Source organism: Vespula pensylvanica, chromosome 4 (assembly GCF_014466175.1).
Source record: "Vespula pensylvanica isolate Volc-1 chromosome 4, ASM1446617v1, whole genome shotgun sequence".
In the NCBI taxonomy this organism is placed as follows: Eukaryota; Metazoa; Arthropoda; class Insecta; order Hymenoptera; family Vespidae; genus Vespula; species Vespula pensylvanica.
In genome coordinates this window covers 3,118,364-3,134,814 of record NC_057688.1, presented here as the reverse complement: position 1 = coordinate 3,134,814, position 16,451 = coordinate 3,118,364, and the positions used below count along the sequence as shown (strand labels likewise).

The 16,451-nt window shown below is 38.5% G+C and overlaps 1 protein-coding gene across 1 annotated transcript in view; it reads left to right on the top strand.

The window, feature by feature from the left end:
* The first annotated feature begins 2,624 nt into the window (after positions 1-2,624).
* The window catches only part of LOC122628346 (protein couch potato-like), a 29,222-nt gene continuing 15,395 nt past the window's right edge, over positions 2,625-16,451 (top strand). The window contains exon 1 of the mRNA XM_043810563.1: positions 2,625-2,911. Within this exon, the coding sequence (XP_043666498.1) occupies positions 2,849-2,911 (63 nt within the window). The 5' untranslated portion in view covers positions 2,625-2,848. The remainder of the gene's footprint in view (positions 2,912-16,451) is intronic.

Genomic DNA, 16,451 nt, shown 5'->3' with positions numbered 1-16,451 from the left:
ACGATTCGCCTCTTCCTATTTTATCCGTATTAAATATTGAGCACGATCCAGTAGATTGATTTTAAATAGTTATACAAACTGTACGATGGTTGTGCCACAAAACCGATAAAATTTGTAGTGGGAGGTAGTAGCGAAGCAGATGGTAAGGTCAACGTTGGGACATCTTCTTCGAAGAGGGAGCGCTACGATCTCTTGGCATCGGCTGAGCTGGGTCATGGCTGCGAAGATTCTACTCTATTGTTTCTTTCTTTTACAATATGCGCAACAAGAACGCAAATGTCTACGTATATACACAGAAAAGATTGAGCAAAAATATATATTTGTGACATTAAGAAGGTAAAATATTAAGACTTGTGAAATGAACTGCGTTCATCGATCAAATATGATTTTTTTTCACAAATTATCAATGCCGATGCACCTGTCCTCAACGAAGGATCAAAATTTCGCCAAGTCATAAATGGAACAGCTGAATTTTCGTAGAATCATCGATCATACCTTGAAACATGCGGAAGAGCTTCAACCCTCGGATCAAGTGCACCTGTCGCGTGTTGTTTCAAAATATAGCCACAAAATAATAGGACCTTTTTTGTCAAAGGCGCCAGGTATCTATCAACGAAAAAAATATTAAAGAAAGGAAAACAAAAGCTATAGTTTATTTATCCTTCTCGTTTACTGATTCTCTCTTGGTTATGGCCGTTTTATCTCTATCTCGTATCCGACATTTTTACTATGAGGAATGAGAGTACTATATAACCGTATTCCTCTATTTCATCATTCTCCCATTTCAAAGCTGGAGGAAAATATGTAGTACCGAACGCATCTACGATTCCTTGCTTTCTGGACGAGATAGTAGTGTGCGACCTTACCACGATGTTTGAGTATAGCGATGCATATCACCGCTCCCACCCCTTGACCCCTCTCGTCGTATTTTACCGCGTGACACCCCCAGTCTCGCCCTTTCACCCTACCATACATAGTCCTGCGCTCGCGCCTACCTCCGACCCAGAAAGCTCATCGTAAGGCCGCCTCATCCCTACAGTGGAGGTGGTGCTAGCGATGGTGAGTGCTGGTGGTAGTTGGCGGATGGACAAAACCGACACCCCACGAATGTGTGTGTGCGCGCGCGTACCAACTCCCCTCTCACCTGGCTGTTCGTTGCGCTCGTTGCGCTCGTTCATGGCCCGTCAGTCTATCGGTAGCCTGCGTACCAGTTGTGTCGCGGTGCTCGTGTAACGACGTCGTTATTATCTTTACTTATATATATATATATATGTATAGATATATATATATACACATAGAAATATATAAATAGATATATATATATATACATATACATATACATACATATACCCTTTGGCGTTCCGTTGGCTCGTTTTTATAACGACTCGCCTTACTATACTCTCGAACGTCCCGTTTTTACGTCCACGCGCGTTCACATCGGAAGGAAGTATCAGTACCCACGCCTACATTATCATCGTTTGTCTTGTTCGTTCTGATCGTCGTTACCAGTAAGCCCACCACCTACCCCATTTGGAAAGTTGCGCGCGCGTCCTCATCTCGCGCTTTTCTGCTTTTATGCACGAAACGTCCTCCTCCTTCTCCTCTACGTCGTCGGCATCGTCGTCGTCGTCGTCGTCATCGTCGTCGTCGTCGTCGTCGTCGTCGTCGTCGTCGTCGTTGACGGAGTGGCAGAGAGAAAGAGAGAGAGAGAGAGAGGCCTGTGAAAATCTGGTTAATAAAAATAAAAAAATTTGGATACCGTATGTGCTCGCACGCAAAGAAGATCGTCGTTAATCGAGGTAGAACAAACGAAAGGTGTTCTTCGAATGTGAACGGAAGTTGCAACGTCACCAGAGAGAGTAATGATCGGCAAATGATCGGTGGTGTCGAACGCTGAGAAATACAACGGTAGATCAATTTATTTGCTCTTCTTTTTGACACATCAAATAGTTTTTTAAGTTAAGTCAAAAGGAGAGGAGAAACATAGAGTTGCACACACCGTGCGCGTGTGTTCGTATGTGCGGTGTGTATCGATTGCTCGAAAATAGACGCGTGGGAACACCTGCAGGCTACGTAGACATTCGCGAGCCCTCTCGTCCATCCATCTCGTCTCTCTCTTTCTCTCTTGGACATCGCTAACCTCTCCCGTCTCCGTCTTGCCTTCTCGCTCTATCTTAAAGACCCTTAGAGCGAACGCGTGACAGGTGCATCGGTGACGACGGTGGCAGTAGCACCGCGACTTGCTTGGCCCTCGGCCGTCGTTGTTATCGTTGGTGGTGGTTGCGGTGGAGGTGGTGGTGCAGGTGGTGCTAGTGCTGGTGCCGTCGTTGTTTCGTTTGGTGGAGGAGATCGACTGTTGGTAGTGTTGGCAGTGGTGGTAGTGCTAGTGGAGGTGGACATAGTAGTGGTGGTGGCGGCGGCATCAGCGGCGACGGAGGAGGAGGAGGAGGAAGAAGAAATAGAAGAAGAAGAAAAAGAGGAAGAAGAGGATAAGGCAAAGAAAGAAACGCATCGTAAGAAGCGGAAGAAGAAGTGAACGAAGGGGAATTAGAAAGAAAAGGAAGTGGAGGAAGCGGAAGTGGGCGGCAGTGAAGGAGGACGAGGAGGAGGAGGAGGAGGCGGTGGTGGTGGAGGTGGGAGAGGGGGAGGTGGCAAAAGGGCCGATTTTTTCTCCTCGAAAGTTTACTTCCACCGATACGTCCTGGAGGCGCCCGTCGTCTTCGCCGGTTCAACCATAACGCCTCCCGCTTTAAAACGCCCGAGACGGGATACGGTGGACTCCTCACCGCCACCCGCTCGTACCGCAGCTTCCGGTAAACCCGGACCGTCCGGCAAATTAGCTTGCACGATGGACGCGCCGCTCTCTCAGAGCATGGACTCCGTCAACACGGTGGCCACCGGTGAGGACGAGGTACGTATATGTATGACTTTTCTACCGCATGCACATATATGCCTATATTTATATATATCATACACATTCTCTAGTATTCATTGGACAGCGGCGATGCTAGTTCTCGCTCACTCGACGGAAGCAAAGCAACGCTTCCTCCGCGCCTTTCGTGTGCTCGTGCGCGAGCGCTCAAGCGACCCTTCGCTCGACTCGCGCTCTTGTCCTCTCCCCGTTTCTTCGTCTCTCGAGCACGCGCGAACTGACACACACATTCTCTCTCTCTCTCTCTTCCTCTCTCCCCTCTTCTTCACCCCCTCTCCCATCTTTCTCTCTTCGTTCCACCTTGCACGCGCCGTCGACTACCTCCTCCCCCTTATTTTCTTTACTCAGCGCAGACGCGTTGGTAACATGTGTAGGTGTGCGCACGCGCATACATATATAGACGTATACACATACTATTACGAAGATAGGGTATCGCGCGTTCCCGTCACGCGTGTACCTTCGAGAAAAGGAAAGAGAGAGAGGGATAGAGAGAATTCGATCGCAAAGGTACGTCAGTGTGCCGCAGGTGACTCGTTTCCACCGAGCTCGCGCTCGCTCGATCGGTTGCCTGGCCGCCACCATCGTCTGCCTCTCTGCTTGCTTGCTTGTCGGCCTGTCTGCTTGCCTGCTTGCCTGTTTGCCTGCCTGCCTGCCTGCCTGCCTGCCTACCTCCTGGCTGACTGGCCACCTCTCCTGCCACCGACTTCCTTCCTCTCGCGCAGCCAAGCAGGCGACCGAGCGGGCGGGCACCTGAGAGAGAGCACGACGCGCCACGCCATACCACGCTTGTTATTGATTTTTCTGCTAGGCGAGTGCCGGCGAGCGCAAAGGCGCCGAACTACGTTATAATCTATACGTAGTATGTATTCCGTATGTACAATATATATGTACAACGTCCTACATACGGATGTATGTACCCTACACTTACGTATGTAGCTTACTTACGTGCCATATCATATGGACGAGAATTACGCTCCGTTTGACGCGCGTGAGAACGTACATACGCGTATGGTTTCTATGGTATAGATATATATATATTATACATATATAGATATATATCATACATATATGGGTTTATACACCTACGTATCTATACATAATATACAGAGAAAGCAAAGGAAAATATCGAACCAAATTGTACACCTTATCGTACTATCGAACATTGTGTTATTCTCTTCGTGTCGCGTGGCTTTCTATAATCTACAAACTATGGAGGTATCATTTCCTTTTTTTCTTTCTGTCACCGAAATTGAAAACAAATTTCTTATCTAATAAACCGAAACAATTCGCTCCCTACAAGTAACTCGTTATCATCGAGTAATAATTCTATTCTTTGACAATAATCGTCTCGGTTGTGCGTGAAACCGTGACGCCGTTTTATTCATCTCTCCGTAACGGAACGATCGAAAAAGGGAACGATTCGTTATATTCTTCCGATCGAGAAGCACTTTAAAAACGATGATTCTTAGTTTTACGAGACGTTCGCCGATTTCGCACGCTCGTTCGAGCGACACGAGCTCTCTCTCTTTCTCTCTCTTCCTCTCTTCGCTCCTTTTTCAACTTGCTTTTTTGCGCGGTAAAACTTTTTTGGACGCAACCGCGCTTCGTATATTACGGGAAATTAGCGCTTTGGAAAACTTTCTATAGAAAAGAGTTACGCGATTTGCTAACAACAGCAGTGATAATGATGTCTACGTTTCGATACGAAATCGTTTTTCCTTTGGTCCTTCGAATTTCGAGACTATCAATTTGAAAGGAGTGTAAAAGTATTCAGGCTTTTTCAAATTAAGCTACGCCAAGTGAATAATCATTAGTAAATTATTCATCGTCTTGTCGCATTATCGAAATTCGTTCGGTGTAGTTTTTTAACGTGGAATTTCTCGTAGAAGTAACATTTTTTACGAGCTTTGAATTTGCTAGTAGAATGGTGAAATCGATAAAGTCGAATGCAATCTGGTCATAAATAGAAAAGAAAGAAAAAAACCGATAAGGAGAGTAGGAATAATATGATTTACTGAATTAGAATAAATTCTTTCGTATTTGTAAGTACATAAATAATATAAATGAGTAAGGACAAAGCATATGTGATATTATACATATAATATTATATAGAAATCATAAATCATTTAAATACTATAATTATAATTTGTAATTACAAAGTATGACAAAAGTATAACATACAAGTATAATATAATGTAAGATAGTAATAATTAGAGCGAGAGTGAAGGCAATAGAAAAGAAGATATAATAGTTCAGTATTTGTACTCTTGTTTAATAATTCCACACGTCGATCGATCAATATTTATGATAGGAGCGTAAAGAGATCATCTGTATGACCACTCACTTCGTCTCTCGTAATCGTCGAGGTGATCATGCGATAAAGAAAATCGAGATTTTCTTGGCCATCCGGATTCCATGGGTTTTGTCGTCGTAGTCATAGTCATCGTCATAGTCATAGCCGTAGTTATATTCAAGTATTGAGAATCGCGATCGATCGATCGCGAGAACAGCTTTAGGAGTGGCCATTTCGAGCGAACGAACGAGCTAAACGAAGACGAGAAGCCTCCCTCGTTAGCCAAAGCGAATGGTATTACATTACATTTGTCTTTATATTTGTTTCGTCGAGGCTAATGCGGAATCTTCCTCCACCACGAGGATGAAAATTATTTGGTCGATAATATCGAACTAGCTACGGTGTGAGCACGAGAGAACTTTTATTTTTTTTCGACGCGCGACGACTTCTTTTTGTTTTCTTTTTAAATCTGTATCAATTAAAATAATCAAAATAAAATAATTTTCTTATACCCTATGCTCTCAATTATTTACTTTCGATAGACAGTTGGGTCCATGGATAATGAATAAAGGCAAAAAAAAATACAACTATTGTATTTTTTTATATGGCACTTACAAATAATTCGGTATGGTATATATAAAATGGAATTATAAAAGGATTATGTATTGATTAGATTAATATTGTAAATGCAGAAAGCTGAAAATGTTAATGAATATGGACGGTTTTTTAATTATTATTTCTGGTTTACTATTGATGTATGTAAAACTATAATGTATATAAATAATAGTGTATTGTACTTATATAACAGTTTCGACTTTTTTGCGTAGCGTAGAAAAGATGAGGCATGGACACGCGTCGGTAGGAAGTCAGATCTTTCGCGCCGTTGTTACTGGCGGGAAACTTTGTGCCGCGAGGAAAATTTAATTCTCACGGTACTGCAAATAACAACGCGTTTGTTGCAAGATGTGCCGGTAGCGACAACACCGTGGAAGTTTTTATCTTTTTTCTATTTCACACGACTCTGCTTCGTTACTATCTTCTTTCTTTGACTCTCATTTTTCCTTTCTCTCGTATAAAATCGAGAACGAATGTCGGAAAAATATAAACGTCAGGTTTGATTAACAGATTGAAAATCGATGCAGAACATGTGTTTGATTAGAATTTTTTTTTGCGATAACATTCGATGTAAAAATCATGAAAAAATCATAATCCAAACGAAGGTACTTAAATACTGGACGATTATTAATTGCTTGAATATAATGACGAATTTTTATATAAATGCATGCAAAGTATAGTCATTTACAAAATATTTGAGCACTTTTTGAAATGGAATAATTTGTTTTAGACTAAAGAAAATATGTTCTGAATTTTTTAATAGATATGGAGCAGTTAGTGTATAATAATTAAGTCTAGATTTAAAACGAAATTTATCTGTTTTAGTAGTCATGCAAAATACTAAGTTCAAGTTTTTTATCAAATGTTTTTATAAAAATTACGTAAATATATTTCATTAATTCCATTATCTTTTATATATCCTACAGAGTTTTTCGTGGTCAAATGATAAATTTTATAATATAATTCATATTTTATAGATCTCTTAGTTAAATTCAGTTAAAATTAGTTAAATTCGTTCTAGGATTTATTAATTTTCAAGATATTTACAAGATACAAATAAGACAAATACATCTACAACATGCATATATTTCTTTTTTCATAAAAATGTATTTCTATAAAATATTTTATATAAAATATTTTATATGCATTTTGCAGATCTCTTAATATAAATTTTTTTCGTATTTATACTCTGGTACAGCAAAAGAATATTTAAAAAAATCTTTTACATATTTCATATTACGTACTAATTGTTTCATTTTATTAAAAAAGTTTATTAAAAAAATCCAGAATGCTTTGTTTGAAAAAATACTATTCTATTCCACAAAATATCTGAATATTTTTCTGAATGATTATACGTAGGTAAATAATTTTAATTCATCGTTGCATAAAGAACCTTAACGAAATCGAATTAGGGAGAACATCGGTATAAATTCGAATGCTTCTCTCTGGAGGTTCCCGTTTTAATGAAGAGAGGAAATTTAATTTCAAGCCTACAGTCATTTTTATTGTAATACACGGAAGAGTGCGAAAACGTTTATTAAAATTAATATCATGCGTGGTTCGAGTTTATGAACGAAAGAGGTGTCGATATTTTCATTGATCGATTCAAACGTACGTAATTCGAAATTTCCACGTTTGCACGTAGATATTTATTATATAGATAACTAACTACACGTTATACGCACGCGTATTTGTATTGTGACAGCCTATCTCCAAATATAATGCGATCATAATTAATCCCGCCGTACGGCAACTCGTTAATTGGATTCGCGTATATAGCGAAATTCGTTCGTGGTAGCACGTGCTAACCGTCACATTATATTCTATTTATCGTGCGAAGTTTGCCATCGAATTAATCGCAAGATCAACGAATCAATATTTTACATAACTTGATGAATTGATCGTGAGTTAATTTCTCCGAAACTCCGGTTTCGTATTTTTCTTTGAAGATTCGCAGAAAAATTGAAATGCTTGATTCTTCGTACTTTATTCGTACCCAAACAATTCTATTCGCAATAGGCTCTATGTAACAGGAGTTTTCACTTGGCCAAGTAAACCACGTAATAGGTCGTTGACTTCTTCAGTCGGACGCGATCGTGTGCCACATTATTTTTTTTTGCTTTTTCACTCGACAATAACGCGAAAAGTGTTTTCACATTTTTAATCTTCTTTTATTTTCTTTTTTTTTTCATTTAAAATGTATTATCTCGAGACGAAAAAATCTGAAGGGTCGTAAAAGCTTCTCCTTGTTGAATTTAACGAGATTCTTTTTTTCTCGTTTTTTGTCGAATCTATTATAGCGAGCAAAAAGATAACGCTGCTTTAATATAGCGTTTATATGTTATAATCGTGTTACCCACTGAGTATTACTCGATTAACCAACGTATGTTCTTTTCAAGATAGGGATAGAACGAAAAAGAGTGAGTGAGAGAAAGAGAGAGAGAATATGTTGCAGATCGATCGCCCTATCGTGCTCGGTCATCTAAGTATGGAAACGATACCCCTTCTTCTTCTTCTTCTTCTTCTTCTTCTTCTTCTTCTTCTTCTTCTTTATCGTTACCATACTCCGTGGTATCGTACGTGAGTACATAAATTAATCTTGAATTTCGAGATTATTTCATTAGTAAGTCTAAGACGTTTTTCGCTTGACGAATTTCAAATTATTCTTGCAAACGATGGACTAATGTCGATTCATCGTAATTCGTCATTTCGAGAGGGTAGGAAGAAATTTGTTCGACAAGTTTCATTTTAATCATTCAAGCGTAATATCATTTGTCATGGTCAGACGAATATCGATCTCATCTATATGAGAATTGAAGAATGATTCGCATCGCGCTATTCGTAACGAAGAAACGAAAGGAAAGTCGAGATGTCTTGGAACGAGAGATTAAATCGAGCTCGAAATTAGTGGTAAGAACGAACGAACTAGCGAGCGAGTGAGCGAAATTCCCGTACGGATATCTCGGTTTGAGAGGAGAGAGAAAAGAAATTGAGGACGAAGAAATCGCATCCATGAGTCGAACTGAAACGCTTAGCGCGTGCTCAAGCAGCGCGCCGATCCGTCTTTGCTGCGAGAGAAACCGCGCGCTCGTCGAGCTTCGCAAGAGGGTTAGGCCTCGTTAGATCTTCAGAGAGCGAAGACACTTCTTCGGATGGATTGAAAGGAAGAAAAAGAAGAAAAGGGAGAGAAACACTAGATGAAACTTTTGCTTTAAGGAATACGTTCATTGAATTTACAATTTCTATTTTCCACCAGCTATACTTGCCGCATCTATCTTTGATTCTGTCCTTTCAAATGTTCATAGGATTTTACTGGGGAAAAAGGTGTTAAGATTTGTAACTGGGCGTGGAAATCAGACTTTGTTGAATATTCAAAAAGGTCGTTAAGTACCACGGTAGATCGATTCGATCTTGTGTGAGACGTGAACATTTTAAGAAAGAGAGAGAGAGAATAAGAGAGAATCGCATTAGATTTCAACGGGTAGCAAGCGCCTTAAGATCAGGGATGCAAATCCGGTGGCATTAAGATTGAAGAATGTTTGGAGCTCGTCTTCGTCGGTCGTTTCCACCGTACTATTCATTTTCCTCAAGTAATTCAGCATTAATGGCTGAGAACTTCTCCTTACGGCTAAGAAAAATTAATCCTAGAAAGCGTACGACGAGGGATTTGGACAAAGTACGGAATGGTTGACTTTTCGAAATGGTATGAATGCCATATTAATTTTTACCATTTTCGAGTTTTTCTTTTGCGAATAAGGACACTCGGCTTACATATATTGGGTTTCCTTGACTTTCCATCTAAAGAGAATCGTTCCCTGAAGCTTCTAGCGAACGAGCGAACGAGCGAACGAGCGAACGAACGAACGAACGAACGAACGAACGAACGAACGAACGAACGAACGAACGAACGAACGAACGTACATAAGACAAGAGCGAGTACGAAAAGATAGCATGGAAATCCTAAAGGGAATAAAGCCGTATAAATATTTAACGTTTCACCAGATGGAACTTCAAAGTGGAAAGTACTATCGCGTGAATATGGTAGTAGCGTGTACTATTTGTAGGAGCATATTTTAGTCGTTTCAATAGATTCGGTGTCTCGCTATCAAAAAGACACTCGACAGAAGAATTAAAAAAAAAAGGAATAGAGAGAAAGAGAGAGAAGTTTGAATTGTCGAAGGCACTCTTCACTACTAATCACCTTTTCAATTAACGTGTATTTATATCTACTTGTCCTCATAAAAAAGAAGTTCTACTTTTTCGAAAGGTTCAGAAATATTTATGCAAACTCGATCGATTCGTTTCTCTTTTCTTTTTTCCTTTTTTTACGCTTAACGAAAGCTTTCAAAGTAAAATTTTCTTCTACGACTGGATCTAATGTTCCCTTTTCTTCAACTACCACGATATATTCAGCCTATACACGTTACGTAGCAACGATATGTACAACGATTGACGCCGACGGTCAAATGGAAGCTATGAAAATCGATGCTCGCAGCGCACACGTAGCTTATACGTTCTGTGAACTTTATAGACGACAAGAGTCGTAGGAATGAAATTAAAAAGAACAGGAAAAAAGAGAAATAATGATAGAGCGAGAGACGGAGAACAAAATTGGATTATCCGATTCACACCAGAATTCAAATATCTTCTCTCGCGTTTCCTATTTCTACTTATACAAGTTTGTTTATACATATGTGCGTAGCAGATTAGCTCGCACATCTAGTATCCTATCGCATCGAATTTTGTAGCAAGTCGAGAGAACGAATAACGATTGTATAACAATAGACAATGGGGGCTGGGACTTCAGCGGGCGCGGGCATTGTGGTAGAGCGGATGTTGTATAACGGTTAGCCAGCGAAGAGGAACAAGACGGGAGTAGCAAACCGTAAAAGCCACGAAAGTCCGACTTCTCTCCATTTCTCTCTCTCTCTCTCTCTCTCTCTCTCTCTCTCTCTCTCTCTCTCTCTCTCTCTCGTCTATTTCTTGTATATTTACGCTGCTCGGACGATTCGAAATAAAATCGAATGACTGGTCATATTTAATTTTCAAATATCCTGCTAGGAATTCTCGTAGAAAAGTTCTGTTTTTATTTTTCTTTTGAAAGGATCACTCTCCTTTTCTTTTTCTTTTCGAAAGTCCACTCGTTGAACCTTAAAACGTGAAAGTAGATTTTTTTTTAGTATCAGTGCAACGAATGTGATTTTACAATCAGAAAGTTTGAGGTTGTTTCTTGTTTGCTCATGAAAATACAACGGAAGAAAATGTCGGAGTAACTTTGCGACTAAATCGAAACGACTAAAATGACACCGTTCCTTTGGTAACGACTCCATAACTCCGATGCGGCCTCGAACGCGATCATTTTCCGCGAAGCGTCATTCGCACAGGAAACACTCGTCCGACCGGAACAAATGACAGCGTCCTAACAGTGTCGCGTCTGGCGCATAAGTTGACCGTACCAATGAAAAATCCCACTGACCTAACTCGAGAGAAATATTTGCGTTTACTATAGGTACTACGTCTGCTTATTTCCCTGCTTGCTTTTAAACGAGCAACTTGCTTGTTATACCTCGTGTAAATGTACAAAGCAGTAAACTAAGTTTGAAGTTAACGCGTAAATCGGAATGTACTTTTCGTGCAAGATCTGTACTCATAACAATACGGTAAAATAATAATAGTAATATATTTTTAAATAAAAGAAAAAAAATGTTTTTGTATGCTTTAATTAATTAATCGATCATGGGTATTACGCCTTATGTACGATAATCAACATTATTCGAAAGTGTGCGTATCAAAAAGCTGGAAATTATTTGCCGCGAGCGAGATTCTGTTTCGCCATTAGCGGAATCAAAATAATCATATTATTTGAGCTGGTACAATCGATTTGTATTTTTACTAATTTTCTCATAAAGATTTTCATTAATTTTCAAATATGAGAGAATGCGCGTTGAGTACAAATAAAAGAATAATCCATAACATTTTCTATTGTTTCTACTAGAGAGATTTTATTGGGCTAATGCAAGGTTCTTATAGATTTCAAATGGATCATGTATTCTCTCCTCATGTACTCTCGAGAACTTTCAATGGTAGAAATGCATCGATTTTGCGGCTTTTGCTATACAATACGAACTAAAGAGTAAGAGAGAAAGAGAGAGATAGCGGACGTAATCGCTCTGTAACCTGGCATTCAAAGGTTCGCTTTGTAGGCTACCGAGAGAATGGAGAGGGCTCGTCCCTTGATCCACCAGATCGATATCACGTCGACGGAAGCTGCGCGTATCATCATGAACCGGATACGATCAACATAAAGTATTCCCATCGCGGAATGATGGTCTAACCTTGGAGCATAAAGACTCTCTTACTACTGTCTATGCACGGACTATGTATCTTCGTAGATGCACGCTCGCTGGACGAATCAGCTTTTGCAAGAAAAAGAGGTCGCCCCCGAATCCTCCTTTTTTTGTCCCCTTCCCCTTCACATCCTTCCTTCCTTTCTCCGTAATCTCTTTCGCTCCTCGTTGCAACCGCTCTTTCACCACTGTTTTTCTGGTACACGTCGTTCGACTTCGATGCTCTTTGTTCTTTCTACTATTTTTTGTTTTTATTCATTCTCTCTCTCTCTTTCTCTTTTATTCGACATTTATATCTCTCTTACCACTCTAATTCCGCCATGAGATCATTCGCGTTCATTGTCCTGGCAATGTAGAAAGTGTCTTTATCGAATATTCGTCACTTTTTTTTTACAAAAAACAAGACAGGAGGAAAGTAAGTAATAACTGATTCGAATACGATCTTAAAAATTTATTACAATTCGCTGACAATTCAATACTTTCTCTTCGATTTCTGCCTGTTCATTGTTTCTTTTCTTTAACTCAATGTGTATAGATATATTAATTGTCCTTTGATAAGATACATTATACATAATTTTCGCGATGTCATTTTCGAGGTAACGTTTCACCGATGATTATTATGATCTATTTTTGTTTTTCCATCGAATATTTCCTTCCATTGAAAATTGTTATTGGACTATTCGTTTGATTATATTACGTATCACTTCATTGTCGTGTGATTAGATATGTGTTTATACGTTATATGCTATCGTGTCTTATAAAACATGTGAAACGTTCGACTTGTGGTTACACTTCCGCAGTTGATCGAGGTATATTTTGTAAAACGAGAGTTGACATACGACCCATGATTTGTAAAACCGACATTTTAGCTGTTGGGTCGTAATACTCACTTCCGACATGTCATTGACCAAGCTAGAGATGCGGTCAAAGTTCCATCTATATAGGACGCAAAAATGTTTAATGGCGTTGTGAACATTTCTATTTTTTTTTCTTCCTTTTTTTAACACTACCGACGTACAATGAGATCCATCTTTCATTTGTGTTTCATCCTTTATCTTTCCTATATGTGTGTACGCTTATATGCATACATATGGTATATATTTCTCTCTGTACCTATTTACAGAGATTCCCAACGAATGAGGTCTGAAACGCAGCTTTCCGAGATTGAACGACGATACGTCATTGTGAAATTCCTCTCCATTATCCTGAAACCGAATTGAGGTTATGCGAACTGGTCCAGTTTTAGCGTTCTTGTTTCGCGAAACATTTCCGCTGATTCAACGAAGAAAGTTACGGCCGTTATTAATTCGATGATTCGTTGAAAAACGGAAGAGTAGTATTTATGTTTGATTCGATTTAGCACAATTTCTTATGTAAAGGTTGCATTGGAAATGAATTTTGTTATCGAAAAGCGTATATCGTCTTTACAAATAGCTCCCTATAGGTAAATTCAAATAATATATCCTTGCGTTCTCTCGTTCTCATTGCAATTGCATTCAAGTGTGTGATATTTCGGTTGATTTATAAATTGCACAGGTGATTTCTGAGAAAGATTAAATCGATACATCGGTATGAGGATAGTCGAATATTCCAAATTAATAGCTATTCGGAAATGCTTGATTACTACCAGCATTCATATTATGTTACTAACTAGTCGAACTGATATCCATTAACTTATGTTTTGTATGCCTGTGTACGTTAGTCTTACACGATCGTGGCAATGCGCCATTGAAATCAGTATTTAGATTAGCATTAAAGCTTTTATAAGTATTTATTTAGTGTTTGTTGGATTACTCTACGACTGGAATAAATATTTATCATACGCTGAATAAATCCTTTTAATCTCCATTTCGGTAGTAGTTATAATTAATGTTTTAGTCATATGAAATTGTTGGATTAACGTCGGTTTCACACACACACGAGTATGATATATTCATATAAATCGTAAATATCTTCATCTTTTCCTATTTTTATATATTTCAGTAAAAGATTTTTGCAAATAAAAAGGAACAAACGAACTAAAGGAGAACTTAAATAAAAATTCAAACGTTTGTTCTTCGAGAGAGTTTCAAAACATTCGCATGAAATTGTACCAACGTTCTTGCATCGACCTCGGTCATTTATACGACACACTAGAGTTCCTATCTATGTAATAAAGTGTTTCCGGACATATGTTACGACAGTGCATTTTCGATCTATTTCAATGTGCCAATACCAATGTGCGTATTTTATTTTCTTTTTTGAACAATTGCACAGCGATGTGTCATAACATACACTCACACATATACACATATATTTATCTATACGTACTAGTAGAAATTATCAGAAAATTAAATTCTAACAAAAAGAACGGATATCTTAATCTCCGTTTTTCATTTGGAAATGATGAGCAGGCGCTCGAGTTCTAATGGCGATATATTTAAAAAAGCATCGTAAAAGGTACTCTTATGTGACCCATCAAACACCACGCAGGTCAGCAACCTGAAACGAGTTTGACGCTGCTTTATTTGCTTTATTGATTGTCTCTTCCTTTAGCCATACGTGGCATCGCGCTGAAAGTCGTAAAAAATTCTTTTTCCACGCGTACATTGAATCATGATTGCTTAGTTTTAAAAAACACAGTTGCAACAAGAGAGTGGCGAGTAGAGAAATGATATGCATTTATTTATTTTCTCTTTCTCTCTTTCTTTCTTTCTTTCTCCCACCTAGTCACATCTGCCAGGTATTTTAACCGGTTTTTCCCTTTTTCGGTGCGTTCGCGCATTTTTCTCTGAAGGGGCAGCAGCATACCTTCCCTTGTTCGATATCGATTACTATTTACCTCACGGTCTATCGAAGTTACTTTCCGAAAGGGAAAGGAAAGAAGAAAAAAAAATGGCCGACCGTTCGTTCGTCATGTTCCTTTCCATTTCTATGTAAAAATAAAACATCACGCAAATAGATAACCGTTATAACACGTTACGGACGCGTTAACGAACGCTCTTTGAAATGAAAAGGGATCGTCTTTAGTACAAGACAGATGTACGAGACTCAACGCGCTTAGAATTCTCTGCATTTCAAGCGCGCATTAAAAGGACGTTCGTTCGCTTTCGTTCCTTACCATTTGCGCACATCTAATTTGTATTCGATTCATGCACCGTAATATAGAGAATAGATTTTTGGATTAAAATATTAAACTTTTAACGAAACTTTTAACGAACCCTTATTAATTCACTCTATTAATCAACTCTATATATATTTATTCATTATTATATTTAATCGAACGTTAGAAAAGTATAATGTTTTTTATAATATATTCACACTCTCTTTCGTGATTAAATAATATTATTTACTTAGTTATTCGCTGGAATTTGCTTGCAAATATCCGTAAAACTGCGCTATCAGCCGTTTTTCTTTTTTTAATAGCTCTTCTACTTCAGGGAACAATTATGATGCACGGTTTGATGGATACCGTATATATAAATATGAGCACACGTTATATATATATACACGCCGTTTACTCGCGCGCGCACACATATATGTACACATATGTTAACCATTTGCATGAGTGAGTGCAACGTGTTATACACCACACATCAATGATTCGTGTTCGCGAGCATAGAATTTTACACGCACGCTTAAATTTGGCAAGAACGCACTCGACTTGGCAACCTTGCTAACAAGTTAGTATACAGACAAAATCCGTAATTGTAGTTCAGTAAACGTCCGCACTTATAATGTAGAGTGCGCCATGTTACTACTACTTTATACAGTAGGATATGTCGGTAATTCAGGATAGAGTGATAAAGACAGATTGCAATGATAACCTCTTTCTTTAATGTTTTTTATATATATATTTATATTATTCTATTTAATTGCGTAAAATAAATTTATTAGGGGTGATAATGCAAAGCTATTAATCTAACGATAATAATTTTTTCATTGTTTTCACTATCATAGATTAATATTGCAATCTTCACATTTTGTCGATTTGGTAAGGTAATTTCTTTTCACGCGAATATTATTTTCCTTTTTTTTTTGCAATCGATTTATAGTCACAAGTTCTTTAAATATTTTACGAGCACGATGGGAAACGTAACGTTTTACATTCTGCAAGCAATAAAAGTGTCGCCTTTAAAATATTAAAGGTAAAGAAGGTGAGGTAACGTCGAACGCTCGAGAAAAAGTTGCTTGAATTTCATTTAATAGTCTATTGGATACTAGAGAATCTGTAGTTAGTGATTAAACGCGCGTGTATATGCAAGGATCGATGAAAGAGAGAGAG